Below are 18,274 nucleotides of genomic sequence, written 5' to 3' on the forward strand. Positions count from 1 at the left end.
AAAATACATTCTGCAGAACTTGCTTATTTTTTATTTCGCTGCTAGATAATTCCATATTTTCATATCCAGCTTTCATATATTACACGTGAAAGGTATTCCTAATTGAAAGCAAAATATTCCTACTTGGAAAAGTCACAATTTCTTCGGTTTCGATATATTCCTATTGAAACCTTCAATATTTCTAATTAATCTGCCATTCATCCCTAAATGGAATTTTGAAAGGTTGGCAGCCCTGTTAGTCTTAACTTTTAAAACTTTGAAGTGGATATTTAGTGGATATCTTAAATCACTGTGACTTTAAACCACTAGAAATCCAGTTTTACCAAACCGATTGTGAAAAATAAACTCTCTTTACAATCCTCAAACATTCAGTTTTCTTATTATATTAATTCGGAGGTTCCTTCATCATAGTCCGTGCTTGATGCGATATAAATACAGAAATAGCAAAAATGACACAATTTTTATCACTTTGAAACTAGGCATTGTAACATTGTAGTTCGTTAGCAACAAGACACTTGAACGATGCGTGTCTCATCGCTAAACAGCGGATCATTTTTGTATCTTAAATTTAATCGTACTTAAATCGGTTTTACCCTCAAACAAATATAATGAACAAACACAAAAGGTCATAAGGTTAGTGTAGATAGTTTATTTATCAAAATCAGTTGTTTATTTGCCGAGATATCGCAGTTTGAACACAGGCAAAAATGCCGACAGAAGTTGTGTCGGCAAAAGTCACGCGAATTTGAATGAACGTGTCTGGGTGGGTGGTTACACAGGATCGTAGAGCAACGTAGATACACTGTGGAGACAGCCACTGCCAGAACTGGGTGAACATTATCCATGATGCAACTGTTTTACCCATGATCCAATGCGCATCCCTCGTCTACGTATACTATACAGAAAGGCTGGAAACGCTCCTATCTCCGTAATGCTTAAATCTACCCGCAAATATCTGGACAGATGACGTCACAGCAATCCCGAAGAGGCATCGCGAATTTTCAAAAATCAATTTTGTTGTCAGTTAAAATCTTTAACAATGGAGCTAAAACAGTGTCAATGTTTCCAAAAAAATCATCTACAATTGAAATTATGTGCGCTCCTTATATTTCAGGATTAAAATTGACACTAAGGACGCACTTCGGCAATCATCGGCAGTGTTCGGCTGTCCCGATAATTGCGGGTAGATTCAAGCATTACGGAGATAGGATCGTTTCCAGCCTTTCTGTATAGTATAGTCAAATGACGGGCACGCGTTGCATCATGGGTAAAATATAATAAAACATGGCGGATTATCGAAGTAGGAACAACGTATCGCTGGTGAATTATTAAATATTTTTCCATTATCAAAGCCCATTCAAGTGCCTGTGCTTTGCATTCAGAGATAAACAACAATTTTTACTAAAAAAGGTTGTTTTTGTTTTCATTTATGAGCGATAGTTTACTCAGCATACGCTCGCGTAATGCTGATAAATCCGCTCCGCGGACGCTCGGAATCATTACAGTGACGCCATCAACTGCTCATTAGCATATAAAAATATAGTAGGTGGCCCCACGTGATGGGCCATAAAAGCCGTTTTTCAGCATAACGCGAGCGTATGCTAGGTAAACTATCGCTGATAGATGAAAATACAAACAAATCTATGCCACTTCATGATTTTAGTCGGCCCGACGTCCAAATAAAGTCGGCAAGATGGTCGGCCCTTAGTCGGTGTCGTAGTCGTCCCACCGTCGGGAGTGCTCGTCGAGAAGTGGTCGGCCCGAGATCAGTTTACGTCACTTTGCCGACGTTTTGCGGACTGGCTTATAGTATGTCCGTCAGTTCCCCGACCGTTTGCCAACCTCATCCGACCGTATTCTGACCAAACCCCGTCCATATTTGTCGATTCCCCGACTGTTTGCCAATGTCATCCAGGAACTGAGTTTGAGGAACCTCTTCCATAAGATACCTGAGACAACTATAGAGAATTACATGTACAAGTGCTTTTCCTTTAGTAGCAAAACAAAAATCAATACATAATTTTGAACAGTTTACATAGATTTTGAGATAAACTATAAAAGTAATAAAATAGAAATTTACTGTCACTATTTTTCAACTTGAAAAGCATTACTTTGATTGATTACAACGATTTTGAACTATGTCTAAGACATTATTAACAAATAAACAAAGCAATATCTGTATGATTAATGCCTGTATGATATGCACTCTTAGATGACTCATCTAAGTGTTTTTTAAGAATTTTAGAAAAATCCACACTTTTTCTAATAAGTATCACATAATACAAAAATAAATCCTTTCATACTACATACATAATGGTAAGATCTGTATTAAAGCAGGGGACACTCATATGAATTGTTATGTATACAGGTTTCAACTGCTGTTTAATTCTTTGCCAAAACTACAGAATTATTAGGATTTTAGCATGTTTAAGCAAGTTTGATGCATCCCCAATTCCCTCATTCACCGCTCAATCATTGTTGGAGTCTTTTATGAGAAGGGATCATCTGTACAACTTCTAAAAATGTCACCAGTTATTAAGTCCTGACTGTATATCATCGAGTGAAGCTTTGGGAAGTGATATCACACTCTTCGACGTTGTACTGTTGTAGAACATGCCCCAACATCCTTTCCTCACGAAATTTCTCGATTGCTGTGACAAGCCTAAAAGAAAAATAAACTGGTATAATAATTGTATTCATAAATTGTATCAACTTCATAGAGATCATAGTAATGAGTCAGTTTAGGTCTAGCTAAAGTCTATTCTTTTCGTCAGGGATCGCGATTTTTGGGGATATTTCTCATTTTCAGTCCAACAGCGTAGGCAGCAGCCTAGTACTAGCTCAAAATGCCCTAAAACCTGATGATGTATCCATGATATCACCTATTAAACCTGAGTCAATCAATTTGTAATCATAATAACATAACAGTTCTAATAACCTAATCATTTTAAGTGTTATTTCAGCAATAAAATGCATTGAATTTGATGTTGCTTCAAATAGGCCTTAACATTGAAGCAACTCAGCCGCAAATATGAAATACCATGTAAATACAATAACACTTACCGAATGTAACACTTGTAATTACACTTGTTACAACTAGAAGACTGATGAATAGCGATTTTGATAACAAAGAATACGAACAAAAGAGCGAACAGAACGGAACCAAAATGGCGGCGGAAGATCTGCGCACCACGCCGGCCTCGTTAAAAAGAAAACTTTCAATTTTTTATTCAGTTTAACAACCTTTATTAATAACATATAATCAAACGTATATGTGTATCGTTGATTAATAACTGAGGTATTGATATCGTCCTTATTGAGGCCTAAATAATTCTCAAATGGGGCGAAAGAGGGCACCACCATCTTGGTCGGCATAAGGTTAACGGGCCAACGTTGGCCCGACGACAAAAAGATGACCGTATCAAGAATTAATGATTTTGAAACAAAACTACACTATACATATACCTACATAATATTTACTATCATATATTATGCTTAAATTAGAGTGAATGCATCACAAATAAGTATTTGCCCGGCCGGGGTCGGCGTGGAAACGTCGGCCCGACGGCGAAACCGACTCCTTGCCGATCCACGTCCAAATGCCGACTTCGTCTGACTCAATGCGGACTAGAAATGTTAACTGGGTTATTAACGAAATTACGAACCAAAACGTTGCATGGAGAGCAGGTGTGACAGACAGTAGTAAGTTACCTAATCGTTGGTGGTAGGCTTTTTATGGGCTGATACCAACATTAGGGAAGAGGGCCAAAACACGGTTGAAAAAAGTAACACTTCAAAAATATACTTTCTATTGACCTCAGTCCACAATTATTGGCTTAATTCACGAACTAACAGAGGTACCTTTTGAAATAATCCAATTTTATGTATGTTTTGAGCGATTAATCAACATTATTTGGAGAAATTAATTAATTTCTCCATAAATTCCGCCATTTCTCTGTATTGCATACATGAGGCATGTTAGACAAGGTGACCTACACGGATTTATATAAAACTTCCAAAACGAAATATATTTGATCAGGCAATTATGACGCAATTGGCGGCCGTCTTGGGGTGTCATCATTACTCATTCGTAGGTTGAATAAAGTTTTTCCACATTATATTGATACTTAAGCAAATTTTGTTACCACGATCTATTGGAAAGTTGTAGCTCACGACATGGTCTATCGATCGTGGTGAGTTTCAAAGTCATTGGTTTTTGTATATGGCTACCAGGGGGCGTTGAACAATTCAATAACTTAATATTTCTATATTACATTCGTACCTATGCATATTTTGGTACTGCAATCAATTGGAAAGTTGTAGTTCATGAAATGGTCTATGATCGTGGTGAGTTTCAAGGTCATTGGTTTTTTCATATGGCCACCACGGGGCGTTGAACACTGCAATAACAGTATTCACCTATAATATATTCGTACCTATGCATATTTTGTTACCACAATCAATTGGAAAGTTGTAGCACATGATATGGTCTATGATTGCGGTGAGTTTCAAGGACATTAGTTATTCTACATGGTCACCAGGGGGCGTTGAATAGTAGAATAACTTAGTATTTCCTTATTAGATTGGTACCTAGGCATATCTTGTTACCATGATCAATTGCAAAGTTGTAGTTTATGACATGTTCTATTATTGTGGTGAGCTTCAAGGTCATTGGGTCTTGCATATGGTCACCAGGGGGCATTGAATAGTAGAATTACTCAGTATTTCCATATTAAATTGGTAACGAGGCATATTTTGTTATCACAATCAATTACAAAATCGTAACTGCTGACACTTTCTATGATTGTAGTGAGTTTCAAGGTCATTGGATTTTGTATCAGGGATGAGAATTCCCCGCGGATCCGCGGTTTCCCGCGGATTTCGGTATTGAAAAATATCAATTTTCCAAATAGTCCAAAAATGATGTAAAAGTATGGGGGGGGATGATCTCACTCAATTGGTCTGGCGCGATCGGTAATCAGGTGAACCGTAAAAGCGTTCAGTGCCTGTTTTACTCATCGTCACGTAAAAGTATCGTATTTCAATGCATATTGATTGCAACACGGTGATTTTGTATCTACATTTGTACTACGATCTTGATGAGTGTGTATGTATTTTATCGATCGGTTGCCGAACCGCGCGTGCGGCAACAGAAGTAATGTATATAGGCCTACTTACTGTTGCCGCGCGTGTGTGGCGAACGTCTTCGGATATTATACACTACTGGGTGATGATTTTTAGTGAGCATTCATCGGCGCATATTTACTGCAATAATTCAGGGCTCGACCCATATTGCATGAGATGTTGAATGTCATCGAATGAGGATGTACCTCATTGGAACTAGCCATTACCTTCCAAAATATAATAGTCGTTCATGGGTTCAAGATCGCTCTAAGTGCTCGGAAAACGCATTTAATTTCTAAAATTTTCTTGGGGGAGGGCCGCCAAACCTCCCGAAATAGCTTCGCGCCTACGGCGCTCGCTAGTGCTGACGGCTATACCGTCAACTTGTTTGCGTGTGTAACTCAAGAAAAAAAACCCGCGGATTTTACAGGTCGGCGATCTCATCCCTGTTGTATATTGTCGCCAGGGGGCATTGAATATTGAAATTGTTAGATTGTTGAGCATTGGAAACCACTTCTCAAGTGGGCATGGTGTCCATGGACCCCTAGTTTTATTTCCTTAAAAGGTTACATTCAGTAATCAGGTTATTAATTCACAAACAAGTCAGATCTGCACCATAAAATACAACACAATCTTCTGAACGTTGCCCGGCTGGTTTTTTCCTAACGCGAGCACTAGTTCTATGACGAATGACAGGCTCCTCATTTGACTCGACATTATCTACTGATGCATTGTTTGAAGCCTCTGCAGCTACTTCATTTCCCAGTCAAATTATTTATTAGCAGACTCAGATTTCGTTAGGGTAACTCACTGTAATTTCGGAAGACCACGTAAGTTTGGAAGGTTTCTTTTCCGGCCTCAACGCGAGAGCAGAGAGGGAATACCTATTCGGAATAGGTTAAATTTGAAAAAGGGGAGGTAGGTTGGTATTTCCTGGGAATTCCGCGGGATACCGCGCCATTTTGATGACGTAGTACGCATTTCTTCCTGGCACACGAATTCAGCGCGGCAGATTGCTAAAGTCGGTCACGTAAGTACATTATTGATTCGCCCCGCTTTTACGGCATTTCGCGGCAGCCGATACGCAAACACTGCCGAGAAGTTCTAGGAAGTCGATAGTTTTTTTATAAACATTCATTTTCTATCAGAATACGCTAATTCATAAAAAACGGCGATTTTTAAAAACTTGCACGCATCCACATAATTTTGGAAATATTTCACCCGGCTTTCACGGTTCCACCACGTAATTTCGGAAGTTCCGAAATTATGTCTGATTGTAATTGCGTATATTTAAACAGCTGTTTTTCCTAGAAATGAACGATTGTATAGCAGATTCGAAGCAACGAAATGCTTTTTTTTTACATCAAAATCGAATTTATTTAAGCGCTAGGCCTAACATCGTCGCAAGTGACTGCTGTAGCCTATAGCCTATTTAAATGAAAAACAAAATGGGATGATAAATAGGCGTACTTAGAACACAAATCGAAGGTCCTAACACTAGCTACAGCTTTTTTATCTGTCCCTAAAGGACAGCGCCCTTTACTTATACTCTGTATGAGGTCTAGCATTAATTAATTTAGTTTATTTTTCAGAATGCCAAAGGTTTATTGTAAATGGATGGAGGACCAAATGACTCAAGCAATCGAAGCTGTAAAATCTGGCTCGTCAATCTTAAGAGCGGCCAATGATTTTTCTCTCCCGAAATCAACCCTGCATGACAGGATTAGTGGTAAAGTCTGCCATATGACAGCAAGATTAGGCCGGCCCACTCATTTCAGCTTGGCAAGACGAGACCAAACTAGCCGACTTCGCTAAAAACCGAGCTGATCTGGATTATGGTTATTCAAAAAACAATTTTTTTAAGATATGCTGGTGATTTGGCCCTAAAACGCGGCATACCTTTCCAGGAGGTATGTCAACATAGTGTGATCTTTTAATTCTCATCTTGCTATAATTATAAGTTTATGTATATTTTGTCTATTAGGCCTACCCGGTATGTATTGTAGGTGGTTCCTAGTGACCAGTTTTGGGCTGGTTTCAAAGTGAGGCACCCGAGTGTCACTCTGAGGAAACCGGAAGGCGCTGCTGCTGTTAGGCACCAATGCATGAATGTAAAAAAAGTAGGCAGCTATTTCAAGGCCATCCAGAGTGCATTGGCAGGTATTCAGCCAATGTACATCTGGAACCTTGACGAAACCGGGGTCCAGCTGACCCACGTACCGGGGAAAATCGCAGCAAGGTAGAGCAAATTGATGATTTTTGATGTTACAAACTGGCGAATTACACTGATCTTATTACAACTATATTCTTATTGTTAATATATCATCTAGAAACAGAGTTAAATTTTACAATTCTCTGCTGATACCTTAATGAATAGGCCTACTTGGTTTTTCAGAATAGGAAGCAAGTACGGTCAGTCATGGATAAGCGGAAACTGGGAGATGATTACTGTTATGGCATGTGGTAATGCCTCAGGTCAAATGCTGGCACCACACATCTTATTCAAAGGAAAAACTGTCGCTTCGCTGCAATCGGTGGATTTGGTAAATGTTCCGGCTGGAACTACTCTGTCAGTTTCAGAAACAGGGTGGACTAAACAGGTATTTATTAAAACAACAAAAATATTAAACAATTATTTGAAATCCACCATATCCTAACCATTAAATGTATTTTATCTTTCAATTTTCTAGGGTATTGCCACACTTTGGTTTCGAGAAAGCTTCCTTCCGGCAATCGGACAAACACGTCCACAAATATTAATTTCAGATGGCCATAATAGTCACAACTTCCTAGAACTCATCAAATTAGCCAGAAAGAACGAAATCCCTCTAGTTGAGTTGCCGGAGCATACATCACACTGGCTGCAACCCCTAGATAGGTAATAGCACAATCTTTTTCTTAACTCTTTGTAGTGTATTCTAGCAATAATATTAATTTATTTTTACATAAACATAACGTGTTTCAAGACTTTAAAATCAAGCTGGAACCGCTTATGTCAAGAATTCTCCAATGATTACCCGGGGAGAGTGATAAACAAAAACTGCTTCTTCGAAATATTTCGCAAGGCTTGGCAGAGCATTTCACCAGATATGCTTATCAATGGTTTAAGGTCTTGCGGGATATTTCCTTTCAACCCATATGCCATACCAAACGAGGCGTACTTACCGTCTATAACAACTGTTCGCGATATAGTGAGTTATACATTCATATATGTATTGTATCGGTTAAAATGTCCTGATATATAAGTGTCTAGTATTTATTTATATTCAGATATCAGATCCTGCTTCATTATTGCCAATCCAATCATTTGAATTGAATCAAAATCCACAAAGCGAGGTAGGCCCTAACATATTACAATTATGCAATTTTGCAATAGAATTTGAGAAATTTTCGTTTTTCTTGATGAATTTTGTTCCATTTACACTAATAACAGTTGACGATAGCGTTATGATTGCTTTAACAAACTTTTAGAATTATTTCTGTGTTTCAGCATTTTTCTGTCCTCGGAAAGCTGCTACATGCAAGATATCCTTTTAAAAACCTGAATAAACCTGAATAAATTTGCAAAAAACTGAAATGAATTTAATTCTAAATATTTTATTTTAACTTTTGAAAATTAGTGAAAGGTACTTTTACCGTGTGATGTTATTTTTTTCAGGCTCTACCAGTGAATAATCCTCATTCTTGTAATACTGCGCAACAGGCGTTAGAGTCGGTTATCTCACCTGAAATAAAAATACAATTTGAACATCGTTACAATGAGGGATATGATGTTGCGGGAGATTCCCTGTATGAAGCATGGAAATGTAATGTAATAGGTAATTGAGTGCTAATTAACTAAAAAGGTATTCTGTCCGTAAATATTTTATTAGGATTTTGAAAATTTATGTGCAGAAGAATAAATTAAATTTTTGAACTCTTGACCTTACGGCTGCAAGTCACTCAACCAAGCACAAGACCATTCAGACTGCATAAATATGCGAATGCTTACACGATGACGTAATGTGCTACAAAATGCCAAATGGGCAGAATGCATTATTAGTCTCCTAGGGATGTAAGAGAAATCTAGCAAAGGAAAACTTGGTTAATAACGATTATGGTGGATAATCGAATATCAATTTCAGATATCTGTGCTTCAGCAATTTAAGGAAAAAAGTGAAAATTGTTGAAAAGCACGAGACAAATCTACTACTATAATGCAGCTAGTGGCAGATTCATTATGTACAGCAACACTAGGAATTTCTTCATCCATATTTTCATCTTCATCATGTTTAGCAGAACCAACCGGATTCATTTCATCCGAGTTGGGAAATTCTGAAAATATTTACAATCAATAGGTCAATGTTTCCTAAAATTTACAGGGGCTAGTTGTGCAAATGTTGGTTGAAGATAACTGCGAGTAAATACCATACTAACTATAAGCATGTAATTGTCCCTATGTCAACTACCCACTGGCTAGACTCTAACCAATGTTTGAGCAACTGAACCCAGGAATTGATTTAACCAACTCAAGAGACCACAGATTTTTCTCAGAATTAAGTAGATAGTTGGCGGAGGTATGATTTAGGATTAGAATGACTAATGAATTGATAACTTCTTGGATAAGCGACATAGATCTACATAGCTACAAAAATAAGGTTCATCCTCCTGTCATTAGGCGCGTTCACAAAACGTTATTTAGACCAGTCTATATTTGGTCTCGTCCAGTCTAGACCGGACAAAGTATTTACAAAGATAAAAATTCTGTTGCAAATTGGACTGTCGTGTGATGACAAGTTGTACAGTCAAATTTTTTATGCATGTTGCTTTTAAGCGATAATTAGTTAGAGAAAAATTCATAAGAAAATCTTCAAAAACCAAAGACTGTAGAGTGGGAACAATCTCTGCCCGTACGCACACTAACAATGTCAATACCCCTCGAGGCCTGTGGCCAAGGGGTTAAAAGTAATGACATTACTTAGCCTAGTTCTGAATCTTACCTCGCCACCATAAATGTTGACCATCACCATAATCATGTCGCCATTCATCACCAATATCAATATCATTTGTGGCAAAGAGACACAAATGAGACACACCAAATCTGCTGACTTTCTTCATGACACAGTTACTCAATTTATGGGTTGCATCATTGATCATCCTTGCCATGGCTGATGTGGTATGTGTGGCATCAACACTGAAAAAACATTTCATTTTGATTGCTATTTGTCAAAAATTTTTATCATTTATTCATCCAGTATGTGAAATCCATGCAATAACAAAACAATTATCCAATTAATTGTTAAAAATGAAACTTGTTTTAAAAAAATAGCCCCTAATGATCACTCACACTCAAGTTGCTTTCCCACTTGATAAAAGTACATATAACAATGTTTTGAACGATACCCCTTCTCCGGCTTTGTAGCTTCTTCACCATTTATACATTCACCACGATACTCCAGAACAAAATCTCCTTTTCTGAGGTCTCTAAGACTGAACACACCGAAGTCACTACAGATGATAATAGTATAAGATCTATGAGATAAAGATTTTTCAGATAGCTTTTACGGCTGCAACAAGACAATATAATGATGACGTAATACACTTTGATGTATGGATTATGGATACCAGCGATGCAAGATACTAGTCAAAGGGTATAAACCTTCATATTATAATATTATCAATATTAATATGATAGGAAATCAAGGAAAAATCAAGGGAAAATAAGATATAGACCTAGTCAAGACAAAATTGCTACTGAAAATAAAGAAAACAGAAGGCATGAAAGGAAAAACCGCCTACTTATTTCATTATTAACAGATTTTACTTCAAAACCAATGGGATCACAGGAGTTATCAATGTACTCTTGACAAACTTTCGATGGCGGTACCCTTCTCCTTTTCCTCTTCAAATGTATTATACACTAGCTGAATACCCGTCCAATGGACGGCGCATAAATCCTGTTATTTTTTGCTACCAAAAATCATAAATTAATTGGCTGGGAAATAAATCTAAATGCTTCACATGTTAAGAGTTCTTGGAACCAACCCCACACTTCCCCTACCCGTCTCACCTGTCAGTGGTACAAACCCGTCCAATGGACGGCGCATAAATCCTGTTATTTTTTGCTACCAAAAATCATAAATTAATTGGCTGGGAAATAAATCTAAATGCTTCACATGTTAAGAGTTCTTGGAACCAACCCCACACTTCCCCTACCCGTCTCACCTGTCAGTGGTACAAACCCGTCCAATGGACGGCGCATAAATCCTGTTATTTTTTGCTACCAAAAATCATAAATTAATTGGCTGGGAAATAAATCTAAATGCTTCACATGTTAAGAGTTCTTGGAACCAACCCCACACTTCCCCTACCCGTCTCACCTGTCAGTGGTACAAACCCTATCATTCAAATAACTAACAGTAAATTCTGCCCCAGCGGTTTTAGGCCCCTCCTCGTTCGATCTTTGTACTTTCTATATTGACCACAACCCCCCGTACGTTCATTTGAAAAGCCCCTTCATTCAACCAACGAATTGCATGATTATGCTTAAATTGAGGGACTATTAATTGAAAATTGCCGAGATAGTGGCTCGGCGATGATATTAGGATTCTGTATTTTGTGTTACTGTTTGACATTATTTTTTTGATATCTCTCATACATACATACATACTTAAGAGAGTTCAGAATAGTACAAACATTTTGCTTTGACCCACTCCCCGTACAAAGTTTTACATTTGTTTACCCAAAATCCATATGTACTATTTGAAAGCTCTGTTATTAAATTTACCATGAACGCACGCATCGGCAGCCCCCAGAGCCATTCCGAGAGGCTGCGTTTGGGCCTCCCTATCTGCCAGTAACCTATCTGTGGTATGGAACCATTCTGAAAAACTGCGCAATGGGCCTGTCCCCCTTCAAGAACCATTCTGAGATGCTGTATACGGGCCGGCAACACGGTCAGAATATATCGCTACGTCCAATCATATTAATTTTGATCAAAAGATTACGTGTGATGAATGTCTTAACCAATGTTTTGAACAACTGAGGCACAAGTCAGTGTTGAGAGAACTGTGTCATGTACTGTTCTGATGCTGATATATAGATTGAATAGCATAAAAGAGCATGTAGACTGAGAATAAAGAGCATGCTTTGATTTGTTTGCCATCTAGCTTTGGTCAAAGGGGTTCAAACACGCAATCACGTGGGTGCTTAGGGCAGGGCTCCAGCCATCCACTCGGAACCAGGTCCTGGCATGAAAATGCCATATACATTTCTTCTATTAATCAATTCAAACATGGAATTTGTCATGCTATGGATAGAATGTAATCACGCTGAATAAACTAAATAAAAAACTACATTTCTTGCTGTCCACATGTGACTTTAGTTGAATGTGCGGATCTAGACAACTGGCGAACATTAACATCAATATATACAAGAGAGAGCTACTCTTCTCTTTCAATGATTAAGGAAAATCAAATTCAATAAGTGATCTTAATGGTTTTACGATTTCTGTTCCTACTATTTGTCAATGTGAAAAAAAAATCTGGATAGCAGTAACGATTTGCCAATCCAGCTTTACCACTCAGGCAGAGACTACTGCATTAGCATTCATTCTAGATCTTCAACTCATCCAAGTTACAAGAGTCGCTGAATCCCTTGTGTAGGAGGACTTCTGGTTGTTTGATGAACATAATGGCTCATGTTTTAAAGTTTGCGCTACAAGGATTCATAGAGTAAAAAATTGATACCTTGTTTCTCATTTCTGCCAAGCTTAAATCTGACAAGCCGGGCCACTTATACCCTGTCCATTACTTTTTAGATCATGATCAAGCAAACAATAACAGACCCAGCAGCTATTGAAATTTAACATTACTTAAACATTTTATTGCAGTTTACAACAGTGACCTGGTTGATTATTAGAAACAATGTATCATTTTTATCCAGTACATGCATCCAGATTACACGTGTATTTCAGAAGCCACTCTGAATTTACACATTGTTTTGAAATGTACATCATTAAGTACACATATATTTCAAAATACACATCTTCAGTACAGCCGTAATTCAAAATACACGTCCAAAGTACACGTGTAATTTCAAAGTACATGTGTTTTACACATGTACTACAAAATACATGTCCAAAGTGTACGTGTAATTTGAAATTAATTGTGTATTTAGCCAAATACACGAGTACCATTTTCGTACTCAGAGGATTTGCTGGCCATGCGATTGCGCAATACTGATCAATGATATGGCAGCACCAGCCTGCCAATTGAGAGCTTTCCACATTTTCAGCTGTCCCTGAAGCTATTTTAATAGAATGGCGAATGTGAGAACACTTAATTATTTCGGAATAAACATCATTATTAAAGAACTGATTCAGTGATATAAACGGTGGGTTTGAATTGCTTTGTCTTCTTATCTATCGCTACAACAGTATGTGCATTAAAACAGTTGCCTCAATGATTTTTTACAGAACATTGCACAGGCGTTGAAAATATTTCTTGAGGGGGGGAAGGCTCTACATTGCGAGATGATTATATACGAACTGAATATTTTAGCGTAATTTAGCACTCGCGATATTTGGTCATCCTTAACTAGTTGCTTGGATGATAGAATACAGAAGCGTCAGTAACACATACATTTTCTCTCTTTTTAGGTTATGATATAGCAAGTAGCATTCATTAAAAGAAAATGTCGACGTTCATGGAAAACCATAACCTAAATACATGTATGATGGTACATCTAAACTATTGAAGATTCAAGTTATTGCAAAAAATTTGCTTTTTATTTTGCAAATAAACTAAACATGTAAATTATATGAAGTGTTACCTCTCCATCTCATGGTTCTTTGCCAACTAAGCTTTAATTATTACCTTTCCCATTTCAAGTTCAATGTTGTGATGGGGATTGATTGTTACGATTTACATTGTCAGACTTAAGTTCTCGATGAGATCTTCCGTTGTTGTCATGGGGATTGATTGATAGGATTTACATTGCCAGACTCGTTGACATATAAGATCTCGATGAGATCTTCCTGACCAATTACCTATTGGGACCATGTCAGCTGCCAAATCTTTGAAACCATATTTCACTTTCTTTCGCTTCTCAGAGTGTCATGTCGGTGAGCTACTGGCCCATTGGTCCTTAATCGTTTCTCTGCAATATATTTTTCATAGGCCAGTTTCATATCATTTTGTGTCTGCTCATTCTCATTCTGTATGTATCGCTAACTGCACCAGTATCATTCTTATGGACTTTCGTTTTAGCGAAGTCCATTTTGTTATCGCATATGAAATTTTCTTCTTTTGGTACAAAATAACTTCCAAACGAGGCTTAGTTTCTCTTCGGAACTTTAAAACATTCAATGCAGTAATAAAAGCATTGAATTTTATAGAAGGGCAGTAAAATTGGGAACTTCGAAATTGTTCAATTTACGAAAATAGATTGTCTATCAACCTTCCTACACAGTGTATAGAAATCGTTTATTTGCGCCAGTGGGGAAAACCCGCTACCATGTATATTCATGATGAATCGTCGTGCAGTTGTGTGTGATGGAGATCAATGGATTTTCATGTGCAAAATGTAGCTTCAACATGCGGCTAAAATCTGTTGGAAATGGAATTTTGAATATCGCGTTCATTTAAGAGAAATCAACAAATCAACAAATTTGTGGCGATTTTTAAAGAAATTTCAAGGAGCATTTTGTTTCATGAAACGGCTAGAAGACCGATGTACAACGTTACATTGAAGTAAAATAACTGCTCCCTGCGGTTGGCTGAGCTCCCGCTGTCAATCAATGTAAGGGCATATTCGATTGACGCAGACAAACCGGTCTTTTAATCTTCTTGTCTATTAATCTGCTTGGTTCTAGTTTCTCATTTCCCAGTCATGGGAGAGTCTTATATGTTTATTTTTAATTTGATAGCCGTAGTATCGATTCAGTCTCCCCATATCTATTTCATTATGCAAATTACCGAAGATTCAATCGATACGCTACTTCACGGAAGATTATGCGCGCACAATCGAATAGGCCCAAACCTCGTGTATTGCCGCGATGATTGCTGATTAGATTTCGATGATGTTGTTCACCGAAATCAGCTGATTTTACACATCCATGAAGTGTTCAAGGAAAACCTTAAAGATGCATCAATCAGATGGCGCCTATACATTACAAAGATAACATTCTGCGCCCGAGATATTAAGATCCGTGGATCTCTTGTTCTTGATATTTCCGGCGTCCTTATTTTCAATCTAATTATCTGTAAAAAGTCAGTCTTCCATCATTTGAATTCAATCCAATAGTTTTCACTATTTTCCATTTGTTCTGCTTATAATCTCTAATCTAGAGTACCAATGTTTAATTTTGATACTGATTATGCATACACTCATTTAAGTTATGAAAGTCCATATTAAGAATTTCGTTTCTTGTTGGGAACATGAAATTTAAGATTTTCAGATTCAATTAGTAATGAATACGTAATACACTCGTACGTATGTAGGTTTTCTGTTTGAGTCGAACGCTTCATATTTGCCTACATTGAAATGTCACTCAACTTTACAACTGGCTGAAACTTTAATGATCTCATTTAGTCCTGCCATTTCCAAACTAAAACACCGTTTCTCTTTTTTAGCAATGGTAAAATATTCGCTGTTGGTACAGATGATGTTGTTAGAGATGAAATTAAAGATTTTCAGTTTCAAAGAAGGATATTTGCATCAGGAATGAGTGTTATTCCAGGTATGCCAACTTATTTTGACTTTCAGTTGGGAAGGTATGTTGTAAGCAGCATAGACATTTCTAGGGTATTTTAGGCTGAGCTTACTACTGTAGAGTGAATAAGATACTTTCATTTTCGAGTGAGAGGCTTTTTGTGAACTTCCTTAAGTAGGGCTATTTTGTCACCAGCTTACTTGCTAGTGAACACAGTGACATCATTTTCATAGCTCATCCCTTGTAAATGAATTTAAAAACATAATTTTGGTTTCTTTTATTTTAATCTATGACGCATAAAGACCTGCCGACCCCTATGATATCGCCGTAGTTTCTACAGTAATTCATGCCTCATTACGACGCTAAGACCTGACTTACGATTTTAATACGATAAAAATACGATTTTCATAACTATCATCCAAAAATACAATGATCGGTGAATTCTGGTAGCCATGATACGGGCCATGATCTCTCTAAAAGAAAATTACAATTGCGATGTGAAAGATCATTGTATTTTACCGCCGAAATACCTTTAAGCCTTTAACAGCGATGTAGTAGTTTGACTTAATCAATTAGCGTGCCTCATTTTTGTATTAGTCTCGAGTACACACAACACACACATGCACTGATAACAGCGCTGGCATATACTATAGTACATTTAGCGTTGCAATGCGGCGCGCTGTACTTGGCGGTGTGGCCGTAGGCTATACAAATGTAGAGGCATCGGGTGATTAAAAATTACCTGATATTTCAGGAAGAAAATAGATAATTTCTATAGCAGACAAAATCTTGTGTGGGATTCGAACGCAAAAATTGCAGAGACTAAGTTCACCCACAATCCTTTGCGCCACATACTGTTAGACGTGCAATATTAATGCTCTCATGGCAGGCAGTCGGATTGTCATTGGCACATAGAAAATAGAAAAGGATTTGACTAAAGCTGTGGTGGCTGACTGTATCCCTCTTCCTTAGGTGGCAGTGAACTCTGGTCGTTGATGTATGTAGAACTGATTTTATTACAGAATAGTCAGACTTTTATAAGCCAAGCTATGAATTGTACAGTTACAAATTGATATACACTCGAGATGTCTATAACTCGCGAATAAACCGACAATCTCCGTCCATTCCACACGGATGATCACGCTTGACCATATAGATCACACAATTAAACACTTGATTACGCAAAACAATTATTGCTTACTCTCCACGTTCGTCCTCTGAGGCAGTGTCATCTCTTAAGTAAATATGGCATCCCCGGCAGCTTTCCTTTTAGTGCGATGAGAGTTAACCCGTACCTGACTTACATCCTCCTGCATGTCCTGAATTTCCGGTGCTGAAACAACTGAGTTCAATTCACAATTAATTTCGAGAGGCACTAATTTTGTAATCGGCCGTTTCGTCATACCATTTGCAGTTTTCAGGGTGGCAGACCTAGGGACCCCATCTTTCCCTTGAATCACATCAGTCACAACACCCAGCTTCCATTTTATCCTTGGAGAATCATCCTGAATGTGAACAAGTCACCCTTTTGAATTGTAATATCATAGTTATCTGATTTCAAGTAACGCTCTCTCAAGGAGGTAAGATATTCAGAGCGCCACCTGCACCATTACCTTTGAAATACACAAGTGGCCTTGTCATTTACTACTCCTTCAATCTTGGTAACTATTGTGGCTAATTCAGTACTGTTTACAAGAGAACGACCCAAGGCCTTTTTGAGGCACTTTTAACGATTCCTACGAGATATTCCCAATATCCGCCCATCCAAGGTGCTCTCTTAGGGATAAATTTCCAATCGATCATTCTCTGAGGACATCCTCGCCTACTCGCAAATCGCCTAAATGCGTGCATGAATTTTATGAACGGTCAAATTTGATACAACTTCGAGATGAACAAGTAAATAGACAAATATAAAATTTGTCCGGGTCATCTTTAACGATGATTGCTCCAGTGAAATCAACACCACAAATCATAAACGGCCGAGCTTCGCATACCTGTAATGATGGTAAAGGTGGAATAGGTGGTGTCCTGTAACTTTTTCCGATTACTTTTTTACAAATGACACAACGCCGTATTATCATTTTCACTACTTGCCGCGCACTTGGGACCCAATATTTCTGCTGCAAAGTCGTAACGGTCTGAGCTACCCCCATGTGTTTCGCTTTTTACGCGGCTATTCCAAAGATAAGCGTTGTGAACGTATCCGACGACGGTAGGAGTGCGGGAAAAGGCGTTTCTGGTGATAGATCGCAATTATGAATATGACCCGCTGATCGCAATATCTTATCTTCATCTAAAAACAATCCGAGTTGTTTAATCAAAGGATATAACCTAGCGCTTTTACTCGTCGATAAACAATCGATTATGACACTGAAATGCACAGCCTGTGTCTGTTTAACAAGCATCAACTCAGCTGTGTGTATCTCAAGAAAATGTAAAGGAGATGTAATCGCTTCT

General features: G+C 37.9%; 2 protein-coding genes across 5 annotated transcripts in view; one reads left to right on the top strand and one right to left on the bottom strand.

Annotated features, from left to right (window-relative positions):
* The window catches only part of LOC141902016 (putative imidazolonepropionase), a 178,455-nt gene that overhangs the window by 9,193 nt on the left and 150,988 nt on the right, over nt 1-18,274 (top strand). For 3 of the 4 annotated variants that reach the window (XM_074789644.1, XM_074789646.1, XM_074789645.1), the window contains exon 2: nt 15,738-15,844. In XM_074789644.1, coding sequence (XP_074645745.1) covers nt 15,738-15,844 — 107 coding nt within the window. Of the gene's footprint in view, nt 1-13,406; nt 13,498-13,762; nt 13,835-15,737; nt 15,845-18,274 lie in introns of those variants that run through there. The other variant, XM_074789647.1, reaches the window with a different exon arrangement.
* On the bottom strand, nt 8,841-11,856 carry LOC141901078 (N-lysine methyltransferase KMT5A-A-like). The gene is made up of 5 exons (XM_074788153.1): nt 11,846-11,856; nt 10,507-10,611; nt 10,104-10,297; nt 9,350-9,438; nt 8,841-8,849 (listed from the first exon to the last, which is right to left on the bottom strand). The coding sequence occupies exons 1-5, from the start codon at nt 11,854-11,856 to the stop codon at nt 8,841-8,843; spliced, it is 408 nt and encodes a 135-aa protein (XP_074644254.1).

This window comes from Tubulanus polymorphus, chromosome 3 (genome assembly GCF_964204645.1).
Source record: "Tubulanus polymorphus chromosome 3, tnTubPoly1.2, whole genome shotgun sequence".
Lineage (NCBI taxonomy): Eukaryota > Metazoa > Nemertea > Palaeonemertea > Tubulaniformes > Tubulanidae > Tubulanus > Tubulanus polymorphus.

Bases quoted from the DNA above. Each gene is read 5' to 3' on its own strand.
- LOC141901078 (XM_074788153.1), bottom strand. The intron at 10,298-10,506 runs GTATCGTTCAAA...ATGTTTTTTCAG, and splicing joins GCTACAAAGCCGGAGAAGGG to TGTTGATGCCACACATACCA. The intron at 9,439-10,103 runs GTAAGATTCAGA...AAATATTTTCAG, and splicing joins TCAACATTTATGGTGGCGAG to AATTTCCCAACTCGGATGAA.